The sequence below is a fragment of the Vicia villosa genome, linkage group LG1, assembly GCF_029867415.1.
Source record: "Vicia villosa cultivar HV-30 ecotype Madison, WI linkage group LG1, Vvil1.0, whole genome shotgun sequence".
Taxonomy (NCBI): Eukaryota; Viridiplantae; Streptophyta; class Magnoliopsida; order Fabales; family Fabaceae; genus Vicia; species Vicia villosa.
In genome coordinates, this window is record NC_081180.1 from 59708750 (window position 1) to 59723805 (window position 15056).

Genomic DNA, 15056 nt, shown 5'->3' on the forward strand with positions numbered 1-15056 from the left:
GTAAGTGCTTTAAAGTGGCAACCAGAGGTCAGTCTGTTAGAACAAGATTTGTTCTGATCAATATTCTTAGTTTTGATGATAACAAGGATATGAATTTTGTGTGAGATAATGTGGTACTCTAATACATTGCAATTTCCTTTCAGGAAATATATAAAGAGTATGCACAAATCAGCGCTCAGAAGCTTTGTCTCAGAAGGTTCAGCATGCAACATCAGAACATGGTCTGGCAAGACATCAGAAAATGGTCAAGGCAGAATCAGAACATGGGTCTATGAAAGCATCAGAAGAACTTGAGGTCAGAAGCAGAAGCACTGAAGTTCTCATGGTATCACGCTCAGAAGCACTTCAAGGTCAGAAGACAAGAAGATGCTATGCACCAAGCTGTTTGACTCTGATGATATTCAAATATTTTATTCACAAACATCAGATCAGAAGAAAGTACAGGTGGCAGGCTACGCTGACTGACAAAAGGAACGTTGGAAGCTATTAAAGGCAACGTCAGTAGACACAGCGTGAACAAGGCTCGAGGTAGTTGACAAAAGCGTGAAACATTAAATGCAATGCTGTACGGAATACGCAAAGCATTAAATGCGCCCAACGGTCATCTTCTCAAGTGCCTATAAATATGAAGTTCTGATGAGAAGCAAGGTTGACGATTAGCTAACAATTAACTTGCTGAAACGCTGTTCAAATTCAAAGCTCAGAAACTTCATCTTCATCAAAGCTCACTACATTGCTGTTGTAATATATTAGTGAGATTAAGCTTAAACGTTAAGAGAAATATAACTGTTGTGATTATAGCTTTTCAGAAGCATTGTAAAACTCTTATTTGATTACATTAATTTGTAAGTAACTAGAGTGATCAAGTGTTGATCAGGATACTCTAGGAAGTCTTAGCTTGTGTCTAAGCAGTTGTAATTAGAGTGATCACGTGGTGGTCAGGATACTCTAAGAAAGTCTTAGCTTGTGTCTAAGCATTTGTTCCTAGAGTGATCAGGTTGTGATCAGGATACTCTAGAAGACTTAGTCGTGGGCTAAGTGGAAAACCATTGTAATCTGTTGCGATTAGTGGATTAAATCCTCAGGTGAGGTAAATCACTCCGTGGGGGTGGACTGGAGTAGTTTAGTTAACAACGAACCAGGATAAAAATAACTGTGCAAATTGTTTTTATATTTCAAGTTTTTAAGACTACACTTATTCAAACCCCCCCTTTCTAAGTGTTTTTCTATCCTTCAATTGGCATCAGAGCGCCGGTTCTAAGGTGCAAGCACTTAACCGTGTTTAGAAAAGATTCAGGAAGAGAAAAACGCTTAAGTAAAAGATGGCTGGTGAATCTCAATCAAATCCAACTGCATCTACATCTGGCTCTGCTGAGCAATACAACAGTAACAATGGTTATACTAGACCACCAGTATTTGATGGTGAAAACTTTGAATACTGGAAAGATAAACTGGAAAGTTACTTTCTTGGTCTAGATGCTGATCTATGGGATCTTCTGTTGGATGGTTACAAACATCCTGTAAAAGCTACTGGTGTAAGGCTCACGAGAAGCGAAATGACTGATGATCAAAAGAAAGATTTCAAAAATCATCACAAATGCAGGACTGTTTTGCTGAATGCTATCTCTCATGCTGAGTATGAGAAGATATCTAACAGGGAAACGACCCATGACATATATGAGTCCTTGAAAATGACTCATGAAGGAAATGCTCAAGTCAAGGAGACTAAAGCTCTTGCTCTAATCCAGAAATATGAAGCCTTCAAGATGGAGGATGATGAAGATATTGAGAAGATGTTCTCAAGATTTCAAACTCTAACGGCTGGATTGAGAGTTCTGGATAAAGGCTACACCAAGGCTGATCATGTAAAGAAGATTATCAGAAGCTTACCCAGAAGATGGGGTGCAATGGTAACAGCATTCAAGATTGCCAAGAATCTGAATGAAGTTTCTTTGGAAGAGTTTATCAGTGCCTTGAGAAGCCATGAAATAGAGCTGGACGCAAACGAGCCTCAGAAGAAAGGTAAGTCTATTGCATTAAAATCTAATGTTAAAAAATGCACTAACGCTTTTCAGGCTAGAGAAGAAGATCCTGAAGAATCAGAATCTGAAGAAGAAGATGAACTGTCCATGATCTCCAGAAGGGTAAACCAACTCTGGAAGAGCAAGCAAAGGAAGTTCAGAGGCTTCAGAAGTTCAAAGAGATTTGAACGTGGAGAATCTTCTGGTGACAGAAGATCTGACAAGAAGAAGGTTGTCTGCTATGAGTGCAATGAGCCTGGACATTACAAGAACGAGTGTCCAAAACTTCAGAAGGAGAATCCCAAGAAGAAGTTTCATAAGAAGAAAGGTCTTATGGCAACATGGGATGATTCTGAATCAGAATCAGAATCAGACTCTGAAGGAGAGCAGGCCAACTTCGCGCTGATGGCTACAAAAGATGATGGATCAGAATCTACATCAGAATCAGATTCTGAAGAGGTATTTTCTGAACTATCTAGAGAAGAGTTAGTTTCCAGTTTAACAGAACTTCTGGAACTCAAGGCTCATCTAAGTATCAAATACAAAAAGCTGAAAAAGCAGTTTGAATTTGAAACTAAGAAGCTGGAATTGGAAAATTCTGAACTGAAGGAAAAAGTTTTAAATCTATCCAAAGATAGTGGATCTCCTTCTGAAACAGAAAAATCCATTCCTAGCATGAATCATATTCTGAAAGAATATGACTCGAGCTTCAGAAAGTTCTTATCTAGAAGTATTGGCAGAAGTCATCTTGCTTCTATGATATATGGTGTTTCTGGAAACAGAAGGTTTGGTTTTGGCTATAAGGGTGATACCTCACATAAATTTGAACCTATTGATGATCTGAAGATCACATACAAGCCATTGTATGATCAGTTCAAATATGGCCATGCACATGATATTAGGCTCACTTCACATGCACAGAAGTTTAACACTGTTCACACCAAGAAGCTTCTGACACATCCTAAGAAATATCATGCTGACAAACCTAAAGAATATCATGCTGTTCCTCCTGTTAAATATTTTGCTAAACCCAAGTTCAATCAGAACTTGAGGAGAACTAACAAGAAAGGACCCAAGAAATTGTGGGTACCTAAGGAAAAGATAATTTCTGTTGCAGATATCCTTGGCGGCAAAGAGGACAGAAAGCAAAATGTCATGGTACCTGGACTCTGGGTGCTCGCGACACTTGACGGGAAGAAGGTCTACATTCCAAGACCTGGTGCTTAAACCAGGTGGAGAAGTCAAGTTTGGAGGAGATCAGAAGGGCAAAATCATTGGCTCTGGAACCATTAGTCTTGGTAACTCTCCTTCCATAACTAATGTACTTCTTGTTGAAGGATTAACGCATAACTTATTGTCCATAAGTCAATTAAGTGACAATGGTTATGATATAATCTTCAATCAAAAGTCTTGCAAGGCTGTAAGTCAGAAGGATGGCTCAATCCTATTTACAGGCAAGAGGAAGAACAACATTTATAAGATTGATCTTTCTGATCTTGAGAAGCAGAAGGTGACTTGTCTTATGTCTGTTTCTGAAGAGCAATGGGTCTGACACAGAAGATTAGGTCATGCTAGTTTGAGAAAGATTTCTCAGATTAACAAACTAAATCTGGTCAGAGGACTCCCAAATATGAAATTCAAATCAGACGCTCTTTGTGAAGCATGTCAGAAGGGCAAGTTCTCCAGACCTGCATTCAAGTCTAAGAATGTTGTTTCTACCTCAAGGCCATTAGAACTCTTGCACATTGATCTGTTTGGCCCAGTCAAAACAGCATCTGTCAGAGGGAAGAAATATGGATTAGTCATCGTTGATGATTATAGCCGCTGGACATGGGTAAAGTTCTTGAAACACAAGGATGAGTCTCATTCAGTGTTCTTTGAATTCTGCACTCAGATTCAATCTGAGAAAGAGTGTAAAATCATAAAGGTCAGAAGTGATCATGGTGGTGAATTTGAGAACAAATTCTTTGAGGAGTTCTTCAAAGAAAATGGTATTGCCCATGATTTCTCTTGCCCTAGAACTCCATAGCAAAATGGAGTTGTAGAGCGAAAGAATAGGACTCTACAAGAAATGGCCAGAACCATGATCAATGAAACCAATATGGCTAAGCATTTCTGGGTAGAAGCAATAAACACTGCGTGTTATATTCAGAATAGAATCTCTATAAGACCTATTCTAAATAAGACTCCTTATGAATTGTGGAAGAACAGAAAGCCCAACATTTCATATTTCCATCCTTTTGGATGTGTATGTTTTATTCTGAATACTAAAGATCATCTTGGTAAGTTTGATTCTAAAGCACAAAAGTGTTTCCTTCTTGGATATTCTGAACGCTCTAAAGGCTACAGAGTATACAATACTGAAACATTGATTGTAGAAGAATCAATCAATATCAGGTTTGATGATAAGCTTGGTCTTGAAAAACCAAAGCAGTTTGAGAATTTTGCAGATTTTGATATTGATATATCAGAAGCAGTAGAACCAAGAAGCAATGCTGCAAAAGCTGGCAGTCTCAGAAGCAATGGATCAGAAGATCAAGTTGCTGCATCTTTAGAGAATCTGAGAATCTCTGAAGAACCAACAGTCAGAAGATCACCTAGACTTGCATCAGCTCATTCAGAAGATGTGATCCTTGGGAAGAAAGATGATCCTATCAGAACAAGATCATTTCTAAAGAATGACAATCAGAAGCAGTGATCAGAATCTGAAGGCGTAACGTCTATTCATAGTTTACAGCTGTCATCTATTATCTGATGGTGAACACGTGTATGTACGGTTTGTACAAAGCGTGCAGTTGAAAAGACGCCGACCTAGGTAACTGTGTTAAATCATTTCATTTACTGTGTTCTCTCTCCTAATGTCATTTCTCATTAAATGCATAATGATTTCTTTATTTTCAAATCATTTAAATAACCCGCTTCATCTTCATTCCCTCTTTTTCTCTCGTTCTCTCTCTTGTGCATCCCCTTCGTTGCATTTTTTTTTACAAACCCTAGTTTTTTATTTGATCTCAAAGCATAATCATCATGAACTCATCTTCTTGTTCATCGAATTCAAAAGAAAGGCTCACTTCTACACAAATCCTTATACGCAAATATGAGTATGCTCCTTTGAAAACATGCTTAATACCCACGAAAGAACTGGAAGTTCTATGTGAATCTGCTGTGGACATCAACAATCTAAAAGCAAATGGCTTTAAGTGTGATGCAAGAATCTTTGAGCAAGGATGGTCTAAGTATCTTGATAGATTGGTTGGTCCAATTTATCCTGAACTCGTGAAGGATTTCTGGGTACATGCAACGGTTACCCCAACTGCCATCATTTCATTCGTGCTAGGGCATGAAGTGGTTATCACTGAAAAGCTCATCAGGAAGCTGTACAATCTGAATGATGAAGAAGGTTGGTCTGGTTTTCGACATGCATCAGTTGATTGGTCTAAAGTTGAACAACAAATCTCTCAGACTTTTGGAATTGACTCTAATAACACAGGCACCTTAAGGCCGTTTTATAAAGTATGGGCTGAGATTATTCTGGGTTCCCTTCACCATAGAAAGAGGATGCTCTCCTCCTCCTACATCAGTCCAGATCACAAGTATACTCTTTTTTGCATTGGCAAAAAGACTGAGATCAACATCTCCCATATTCTGTTTGAGAATCTGAAGACTTCTATCTTTGAGTCAAGAGAAGACGAAAGGGCGAAGTACCCTCATATTTCAAGAACGACTATTCCGTTTGGAAGAATGATTTCAGACATTCTGATTGAAAGCAAAGTGCTGGACTCCATCAGAAAACTCAATGCGTCCCATTTTCTTGGAGTAGTTCAAGGTCCCATTTTCAATGGTGTGGATTTGTTCAGACTGGAACTCATTCAAAATGTATCTTCTGTGTGCACAAGCTTTCCTGACATTCTGTCAAGAAGAGTTGCTGTTGAAGGTTTTGCCTCTTTGTTTCAAAAAGAACTGCATCAGGTTGTCAAGCTTTACCTGGAAGATTGTGTTAGGAAGCAATCAGATATTGATCCTGCTTGGATCCGTGGCAGAGTACTTCCGTCCAAGGCTGATCTTCTGAAGAAGGATCAGAAGGAACTAAAGGCTAGGCTAAAAAGAAAAGCCCGAGAAGATGAGGCTAAGAAAGCCAAGAAGTTGAGAGTCACCTATGATCCTGACAAGGTGGACTCTGAAGAACGAAGGGATAAAAGGATTAGAGATTCCTTTCGCAGAACCAGATCTTCTTCTTCTATACAAATCTCCAGGCAGGTTTTTACTCCACCTCCTTCTGTCCCTAAACCATCTCTCCAATCACCTCCATCTGAACCAAAAGTAAACCTCACTTTACCAAATCCTTCTCCATCATCCTTCTCCTCTCCCATTCTAAACCCCACACCTCTAAGTATTCTCCCCCCAACTCCTTCTGATAAATCTTTCTCACCAATTCCCTTTACAAATACTCCATCCTCTTCTCAACCTATCCTTTCTGATATTCCATCCTCATCAATCATTCTCTCAGATATCCCTTCTTCCTCATCCCCCGCACCTCCACCTTCTATATCCCATCCCTTACCTACCAGAAAATCCAAACCCTACTGTCTTCTCTACCCTGACTACAAATTCACCTTCAATTCGCCTGAACCTGAACCCTATACCCACCTGGAACTTTTCAGACATGAGGTGATCAGCAGTCTAGATCTTCTGAAGGATGCATTTCTAAATGGTCTGGATGATGTTTCTACAAGAAATCTCTGGAGAAGATTCCGCAAGGATTTTCAAGTAGAAGCAATGGGAGTACAGAAAAGACTAGTGGCTGCTGCCCCTGGTTACCCTGGTTACCTTCTGGAGGGTGATTATGGTATATACAACCATCCTCTCAGAAATTGTGTTGCTGCTGAGGAGAAGCCCTTTGTGGATGAATTGGAAGAAGCAAGACTTGTTGCTGCAATGGAAGCTAACCTTTGCAGGGAGATTGTTATCTGGATACCTCAATATCCAGTTCTGCTCGGGGATTTCAAGACCCTCTTTGACTTTCTGAGGGAAAACCCTTCTAAGAAAGACCCAAGTTTGGTCATTCCAGAAGTTGTTGACCCACCAGAAGTTGAAGGTCCTTCTGCCCCCAGGAATCTAGCTGCCATTCTTCAGGCACTTGAGAATGGAGATTCTGAGATTCCAGCTGCAGATTATGGAGATGCTTCTATGCAAGAAGCAGATGTAGAAGATCATGTTGATAAAACCATTCCTGTTGAGGAAGATCCTGTAAATGATCTAACTATGGAAGCCACGGATCAGAATGCCATCCCTGTGGATAGAAGCTGTGAAGCTTCTTCTGATGAACCTTCCCGTCTTGCAAGGACTTTGGAAGTTCTTCAGAAGAACCAGGAAGAGCAAAGCCCAGTCAATGCTGAGTTTAGAGCTTTCATAGAGAAGCAGAATGAGCACAACAATGGGGTTTAAAAGATGCTGGCCAAGATCTTGTCAAGGCTAGGGTCGTCTTAGATTGAGTCTTTGTTGTTTTGTTTTTGCTTTTGCTGCATCTGTTTTGTGCATCTTGTCTTCCTTCTCTTTGTGTACTTCTGTACTTGTCTGTTTGAACTTCAATGAAAATCATCCTTTTTCTTCCGTGTGTTTCTTTTTGTTTTTATCTGAATCTTTTATGTTTTTGATGATATGACAAAAAGGGGGAGAAATATGTGATAAATGATTTGATTTAATCAGTTGCTTTACTAACAGAACTTGCAAAGTTCTATGTTTTTAAGTTGTGTTGTTGCAGGAATCGAAGATTCTCTTTAAAGATCAACATTAGAAGCAACAAGATGAATCAAGTTCTTGGATTCTTGAAGCAAGCTGAGTGCTATGAAGCTTCAGAATCAGAAGCAAGAAGGAAGAATGTTCAGATATTCTGATGATAGAATATGATCTGATTCTGAATGTCTATTTGTTCTGATACATTCTATATAGCCTATATGGCTCTGATACATATTATGTGTTCTGAAACATATTTTATGTTCTGATTCATTCATGCTGACTTTTGTCGTTTAGTTTTGTTCTGTAACATTTCAGGATGTAGAGATGCTCTGATGAAGCTCTGGTACATTCAACAATGTTCTGATACAATCTAGCATGAAGAGATGTAAGAAGAAATTCAAGCCCTGAAGCTGTCCCAATGGAAGCAAGAATCAGAAGCTGTGAATGTTCTGAAGATCAAAGAAATTCAAGTTCTGAAGCTGTCCGATGGAAGCAAAAGTCAGAAGCTGTGAATGTTCTGAAGATCAAAGAAATTCAAGTTCTGAAGCTGTCCGATGGAAGCAAAAGTCAGAAGCTGTGAATGTTCTGAGGATCTAAAGAAATTCAATGTTCTGAAGCTGTCCTATTGAAGCAGAAATCAGAAGTAATGAATGTTCTGAAGATCGAGCACTGTGAACGTCTCTACCGAAATAATCAGGGAAGTCTTTTATTATTAAAATTCTTCTAGTATTAATTTCAGGGGGAGATTATTCATCTCAGGGGGAGATTGTTAATCTCAGGGGGAGACATATTCACATGCTTATGATATAGCTGTGTAATCTGTCTTTAGCCGTCTGCTCTTTCTGATCGAAAATTCATATCATTTATATATGTTTTTGTCATCATCAAAAAGGGGGAGATTGTTAGAACAAGATTTGTTCTGATCAATATTCTTAGTTTTGATGATAACAAGGATATGAATTTTGTGTGAGATAATGTGGTACTCTAATACATTGTAATTTCCTTTCAGGAAATATATAAAGAATATGCACAAATCAGCGCTCAGAAGCTTTGTCTCAGAAGGTTCAGCATGCAACATCAGAACATGGTCTGGCAAGACATCAGAAAATGGTCAAGGCAGAATCAGAACATGGGTCTATGAAAGCATCAGAAGAACTTGAGGTCAGAAGCAGAAGCACTGAAGTTCTCATGGTATCACGCTCAGAAGCACTTCAAGGTCAGAAGACAAGAAGATGCTATGCACCAAGCTGTTTGACTCTGATGATATTCAAATATTTTATTCACAAACATCAGATCAGAAGAAAGTACAGGTGGCAGGCTACGCTGACTAACAAAAGGAACGTTGGAAGCTATTAAAGGCAACGTCAGTAGACACAGCGTGAACAAGGCTCGAGGTAGTTGACAAAAGCGTGAAACATTAAATGCAATGCTGTATGGAATACGCAAAGCATTAAATGTGCCCAACGGTCATCTTCTCAAGTGCCTATAAATATGAAGTTCTGATGAGAAGCAAGGTTGACGATTAGCTAACAATTAACTTGCTGAAACGCTGTTCAAATTCAAAGCTCAGAAACTTCATCTTCATCAAAGCTCACTACATTGCTGTTGTAATATATTAGTGAGATTAAGCTTAAACGTTAAGAGAAATATCACTGTTGTGATTATAGCTTTTCAGAAGCATTGTAAAACTCTTATTTGATTACATTAATTTGTAAGTAACTAGAGTGATCAAGTGTTGATCAGGATACTCTAGGAAGTCAGCTTGTGTCTAAGCAGTTGTAATTAGAGTGATCACGTGGTGGTCAGGATACTCTAAGAAAGTCTTAGCTTGTGTCTAAGCATTTGTTCCTAGAGTGATCAGGTTGTGATCAGGATACTCTAGAAGACTTAGTCGTGGGCTAAGTGGAAAACCATTGTAATCTGTTGCGATTAGTGGATTAAATCCTCAGGTGAGGTAAATCACTCCGTGGGGGTGGACTGGAGTAGTTTAGTTAACAACGAACCAGGATAAAAATAACTGTGCAAATTGTTTTTATATTTCAAGTTTTTAAGACTACACTTATTCAAACTTTCTAAGTGTTTTTCTATCCTTCACAGTCATCCATAGGTTAGAGTATATTAATACATATGCAACTAGATCATGAGTGGAACAACATCAAGAGATGCACAAGCAATAGATTAATTATTGAACATAGTCTTAAGAGGCTATGAAGCTTTTATATATTCAAATTAAAACATGCCTAAATACAGAGGCCAAACAATCATAGCAACAACACCTGGATATATTCAGGTAGAAATCTCCAAACTTTAGCTTCTTAAATCAAAATTCAATTTAAGTTATTCTCATTTGACTCAAAATCACTTGAGTCACGTGATTCCATTGGTTTTGCAACTGCAGAACTGCCTCTATATTCCTTATCTTCTCAGGATTCAAGTTTGTGATCACTATCTTCTTAGAGTTGGATGTTAACTATTGTGATGTTATTCCTAACATCTCTAATTTCCTTGAACTTATTTAACCACGGCTTCAACATATCACCAACATCTTTAGGAATCGCGATTTCTTTTACAAGTAAGCTCTCACTTGACTGCTTTGACAAACCTTTAAAATTGTGATTAATTTTATGAGGATGAGTTTGAAGGATTAGAGAGGGATCTGTAATCTGAGAGCATGACAAGGCAAGATGTTTGTTTTTCTTGCCTGTAACGACAACTCAGTTATACCACACTTGAGATAAGAAAAGAATCCACCTTATCTTATGTGCCATAGTGGTCTTAATGGAGAGAAATACTATTTCTATGTTGTCACGTTTCCCAAGAATTAATTGCTACAAGATCTCACAGATACAAAATGACTCTTTAAATTGAAGTGCATCCCAGGCTTTGTTGAATAAGTCTCCCAACTGTTTCTCAGTGTCAACCTTGTTTTTGTTTTTACATATTTTTCAACACACATTTCTTAAAGTGGCACAGAACAATGTTATGACATCTTGTCCCACATTGTATTTTTTCAGTAGGAGTTTCATCCACAACAATTTAGCAACTTCTTCAAATGCCATATCTTCTTTTGACAACTTCCTTTCAAGGCTTATTCTTGTGTGATACAAACACATCCCCTTCAACATACTTTCCTCGTTATTTGTGAGTAACTCTTTGTCATCCAGCCTTTTATGTATGTTGGACACAATGTCCAAGGCATTTGCTTCAGCATCTGTCTCTGATTTAAGCATTCTAGCTTCTTTTTAATTACCAAGAACAACTTGCTCATCCTTCCTCTGAGTTGAGAACTCAGTTACCATTATGTCACTCATGATGTCTGGCACATCCTGAAAGATTATCTTCCTTATCATCTTTGATGACATCTTTGTGCATTTGATTACTCCAGAAAAGTTGAGTGCAACTTTTTTTAGCATATAAACCTTGGAAATCACATGTGTAGACCTTCATTTGCTTCACTTGAAAATAAAATAGGTAAACATCTTCTACCAAGCTCAAAACTTTAGTTAGCATTTGTTAAACAAAATGCTCTATCATCCTACTCAACACAGTGTCTATCATCAGATCGCCACTGTCTCTCATATTGACACCCTCCAAATTGTTGATATTAGTAAGAGCGTCCAAACTGACATCCACATTCAAGTCCCTCTTAAAGAAAGCACTTTTCCCATTCATCTAATAAATTTTTACCTTCAAAATACATGATAGTATTGGAATTCGACATGGATAATAGGATCAAAAGGGATGAATTTGCAATTTTCCACTCTTCGACCATTCGGTCAAAACTTGGAGTGGTTGAATGGTTGTGTGAACCACTCATTTTACTCTTCTACATGAGGTCAACAACATTAGACATCTACTAATGGATAGACAAATGAGATTAACACGAAATAAGGTCAACAACATTAGACATTAACTAATGGATAGACAGCTGAGATTAACACAAAACAAGTTTGCAATTTTCCAACTCCTTTGTATTGATCCAAGCGAGTTGTCTGTCACCAATTGTTTAACATACACTTAATTTAACAAAAGTGGGCATGGTTTATAAATATATGAGTACATCTGCCTTCTGACATCATAAGAAACTCAAACAAAAACAAAAGGGAACATTTTTAAATACTAGGAGTAGATAATTAGTAATGTTTGATTGCTAGCATGTCTAGAGTGTTTTCATTCATGCTTGCCGGTTAAAAACTCACATGTAATGCTGGTGTGAGGGTTGCAAACTACTGCCTATATAACGACCATAGTTAGAAGGAGCTGCACTAGGCTGCGGAGTGTACATAGCTTGGCCTGGTACTTGATAATCATGTGCTACTGCAGCATAATGGGGATATCGATCAGCAGTTCCAGCATATGCTGTCCTAACAGGGGGTACCTGCCTACCATGAACAACACCTGAAGCACCGCCACCACGACCAGAAGAACGGTGTGGGAAAGGCCTCTCATTAGGCCTTGGCCTCTTTGGTTGTTGCGGACGTTTAAAAAACTCTCCACCTCTCCTTTTTTCTGTCTTTGCTTTCTCTAGTTGATGAACCCTTTTATGAAGTGTATCAAGTGGGTACTCGGATTCGAACTGGTATTCTTCGATGCACTTAATTACAACTCTCAATGCTGCAAGCTCTTGTGCATTGGCATCAATCTACAACAGTAAGTAAAGGAGAATGTACAAATATAAGCAAGTGGGACCAGAAAAAATAAAAATAAAATAACAAAGATAGTCACTAAATTTAAATTTCAGTCAAGCATCAAGGCATACCTTTGCAGTAGCGATATCACGCACATTATCAGCCTTTACTTGTGAATTTCTCCTTTGATTTTTGAGGTATGTCCTCAGGAGGGGCACAGGGGGAAAGCTTTCTTGGAGCTGGAAGAGTTGAATAAAATGTACAGCCGCAATCTGTTTCTCTTTGTTGATTAATATTTCGACAAGAGCTGCATAAATGGTGAAAATTAGAATAACCAATACCTAAAAATTGTGTCATCACCTAACATGTCATATCACAAAAAAAAAAAAAAAGTAAAATATATGTCTCATGTGGCTATGCTTTGTTAAAAATCTAGCTATACTTCCCAAAAAGAAAACTACTCATCAGGCATAGGGAAGATATCTGACAGGATTCAGGACAATCCTTCACTGCAGACTTCACAGGTCAGTAGTTTATTAAGAGAACACCAACCTGGTACTTTGTGAGTTAACCCGATAGAGCGGCAGAGCTCAGGTGCCGACCTATTCTGAGCAACTGCAAGTACAAGCTTGCAGAGTTCTTCCTCACCAAACTCTGAAGCGATCATAAAAATTGAAAGAAGCTGTAAGAATGCCTCTGCTTCCAATGAATTTCCATTGGCAGCATCAATGTCTGCACTAGCTAACTTGAGCCTCCACTCATCAGCAATTGCCTTGGCTTGCTGCTTGGTTTCAGGGTTCAAAAGGTGATCTGCACCTGGGTCAGCCCTTGCCAATAAACTAGCCAAGGCTTCCAAAATTAGAATACAGGATTTGCGCTTGCCCTGAAGGGCAGCACCCATTTTATCGTTTTGTTGGGTAGTGTCATTGGCGGGATAAAACCCCACTAGTAAATCAAGCACCAGACGTGCTGGATCAGTTGCACTTTCTAATGCAACAGAAATCTCTTCACGAAAAACAGACACTTTTTTCTTATGCGCCACAACATAATCCAGAAGGCCATTCGCATCCATTTTCTCACAAAATATTTTTATCTCTAGAAGTGGCGTAACGTCATTAGCCACACCTTCAGACTTTTCACCAGACTTATACGGAGAGTTCTCGGGGGAACTACTTACCTTATTATCTTTGTTCTCCCCATCATACACAAACTCCAAAGTTGCAGTCTGGTGATTTGCACGAGCCTCCACAATGGAAGCTACAGCGGCATCTTTAAGCTCCTGCAAACGATCTAATAGATCTTGTTCTTTTGAAGTAACCGCCACCTTTCTCTGTGCAAGTAACGTATTTGTTTCTAATTCTTTCTCTTCATATTCCCTCTCCTTAGCCTGCAGCTCTTCATGTTTCTTATTCAATATCGTCTCAAGCTCAACAAAATGTTGCTTAATTTCAATCCACGGAACCTTATCCTCAGAAGAGCCCTTCCGAGCTTCCAATTCAACAAACGCCTGCACAAGCTGCGCTATCATAGACTCTCTGTTGTTTTCATTGGCTTGCTCGACGTCATCCATCTTCCTGCAGCTTAGCCAACAACGGCATTTAAGAACAATTCAATTCAACTTAATTGTTCTAAAAAACATAGTTTTATTTTACAAATTGAATTTTTCATCACAAAAATCTTCAGCTGGTTAATGCATTCCAGCAAGCTTCAAATGTTTTAGAAGTAAACCTAATAATTATAAATGTGATTATAATTTTCAAGGGTTTTTAATGTTGAACCTAAATAATACTATTGCAGCATACAGAACAGAGCAAAAAAAATGATCGTAGCAATCTTCAGTTGCAGTTTTGTAACAGAAAGAAAGCATTTTTTTTTAAAAAAATATCGACCTAACCGAAACACGAAACCCTCATTTGTTTTTTACGAAACTGAAACCCTTGCATTTTAACAGCGGTTTGAAATCAACTATAAATTAGGTTAATTGAGATGTGAAACCCAAACATTGAGTTAGAAATGTAGAAGAAGGGTTCGTGAAAAAAAAATCACCTGGGTTCTGATGCAAGAAAATCGTTGCTACACGAAACAAGCAGGTACTGTAGAAATTTGTTGTTTTTGGCCCTAATTTGAAAATTTGGATGCGGTTGCGAAGATTCAAAATCTTGTTCTGTTGGGTGTTTGGGAAGAAAGACACGAAGTACAGTGGCGGAACGATGAAATGAAAGAAAGGTATTAAACCTGGATATGCTATTGGAAAAGAAGTGGGTAGTTCATCAGATGGGTAAAAAACTCTTACCGAGAAAGAAAAAAAATCTATTTTCATTTTTTATATATAAAATCTATATGAAATTTATATTGATTAATAGTAAAATTTTAATTGACATACACCTCTATACAGGGGTGTTTATGGTGTGGGTCAATCCACGAACCCGCTAAACCAAATCGAACTAATTCATAAATTATCAAAACTCATTCATTTACGGATATATTCAACTCAATTCGCAACCATTCATATAGTTTTGGTTTGGGTATCGGATTTAAGTTTTACAACTCGCAGATCCGTTGACCCAACACATTGTAATTTTTTATTTTTTATTATTATTTTAAATAGCAATATAAAATTATTATCTCAGTACTGATCATAATCTACCAACAATGCTACTAAATCAATGAG

At 38.2% G+C, this 15056-nt stretch overlaps 1 protein-coding gene across 2 annotated transcripts; it reads right to left on the reverse strand.

Moving 5' to 3' along the window:
- Nucleotides 1-11691: 11691 nt before the first annotated feature.
- LOC131639006 (FRIGIDA-like protein 3) lies at nt 11692-14673 on the reverse strand. 2 transcript variants are annotated; one of them, XM_058909532.1, is made up of 4 exons: nt 14432-14673; nt 12938-13959; nt 12517-12692; nt 11692-12399 (listed from the first exon to the last, which is right to left on the reverse strand). In XM_058909532.1, exons 2-4 carry the CDS (start codon nt 13953-13955, stop codon nt 11953-11955), a joined length of 1641 nt encoding a protein of 546 aa, XP_058765515.1. In that variant the 5' UTR covers nt 13956-13959; nt 14432-14673; the 3' UTR covers nt 11692-11952. The 2 variants fall into 2 exon arrangements, with proteins under 2 accessions (XP_058765515.1, XP_058765519.1); XM_058909536.1 differs by having other exon boundaries at nt 12938-13965.
- Nucleotides 14674-15056: the final 383 nt, after the last annotated feature.

Bases quoted from the DNA above. Each gene is read 5' to 3' on its own strand.
- LOC131639006 (XM_058909532.1), bottom strand. From the start codon at position 13,955: ATGGATGACGTCGAGCAAGCCAATGAAAACAACAGAGAGTCTATGATA. The intron at 12,693-12,937 runs GTTGGTGTTCTC...CCATTTATGCAG, and splicing joins GTTAACTCACAAAGTACCAG to CTCTTGTCGAAATATTAATC. The intron at 12,400-12,516 runs GTATGCCTTGAT...TTACTGTTGTAG, and splicing joins GTGATATCGCTACTGCAAAG to ATTGATGCCAATGCACAAGA.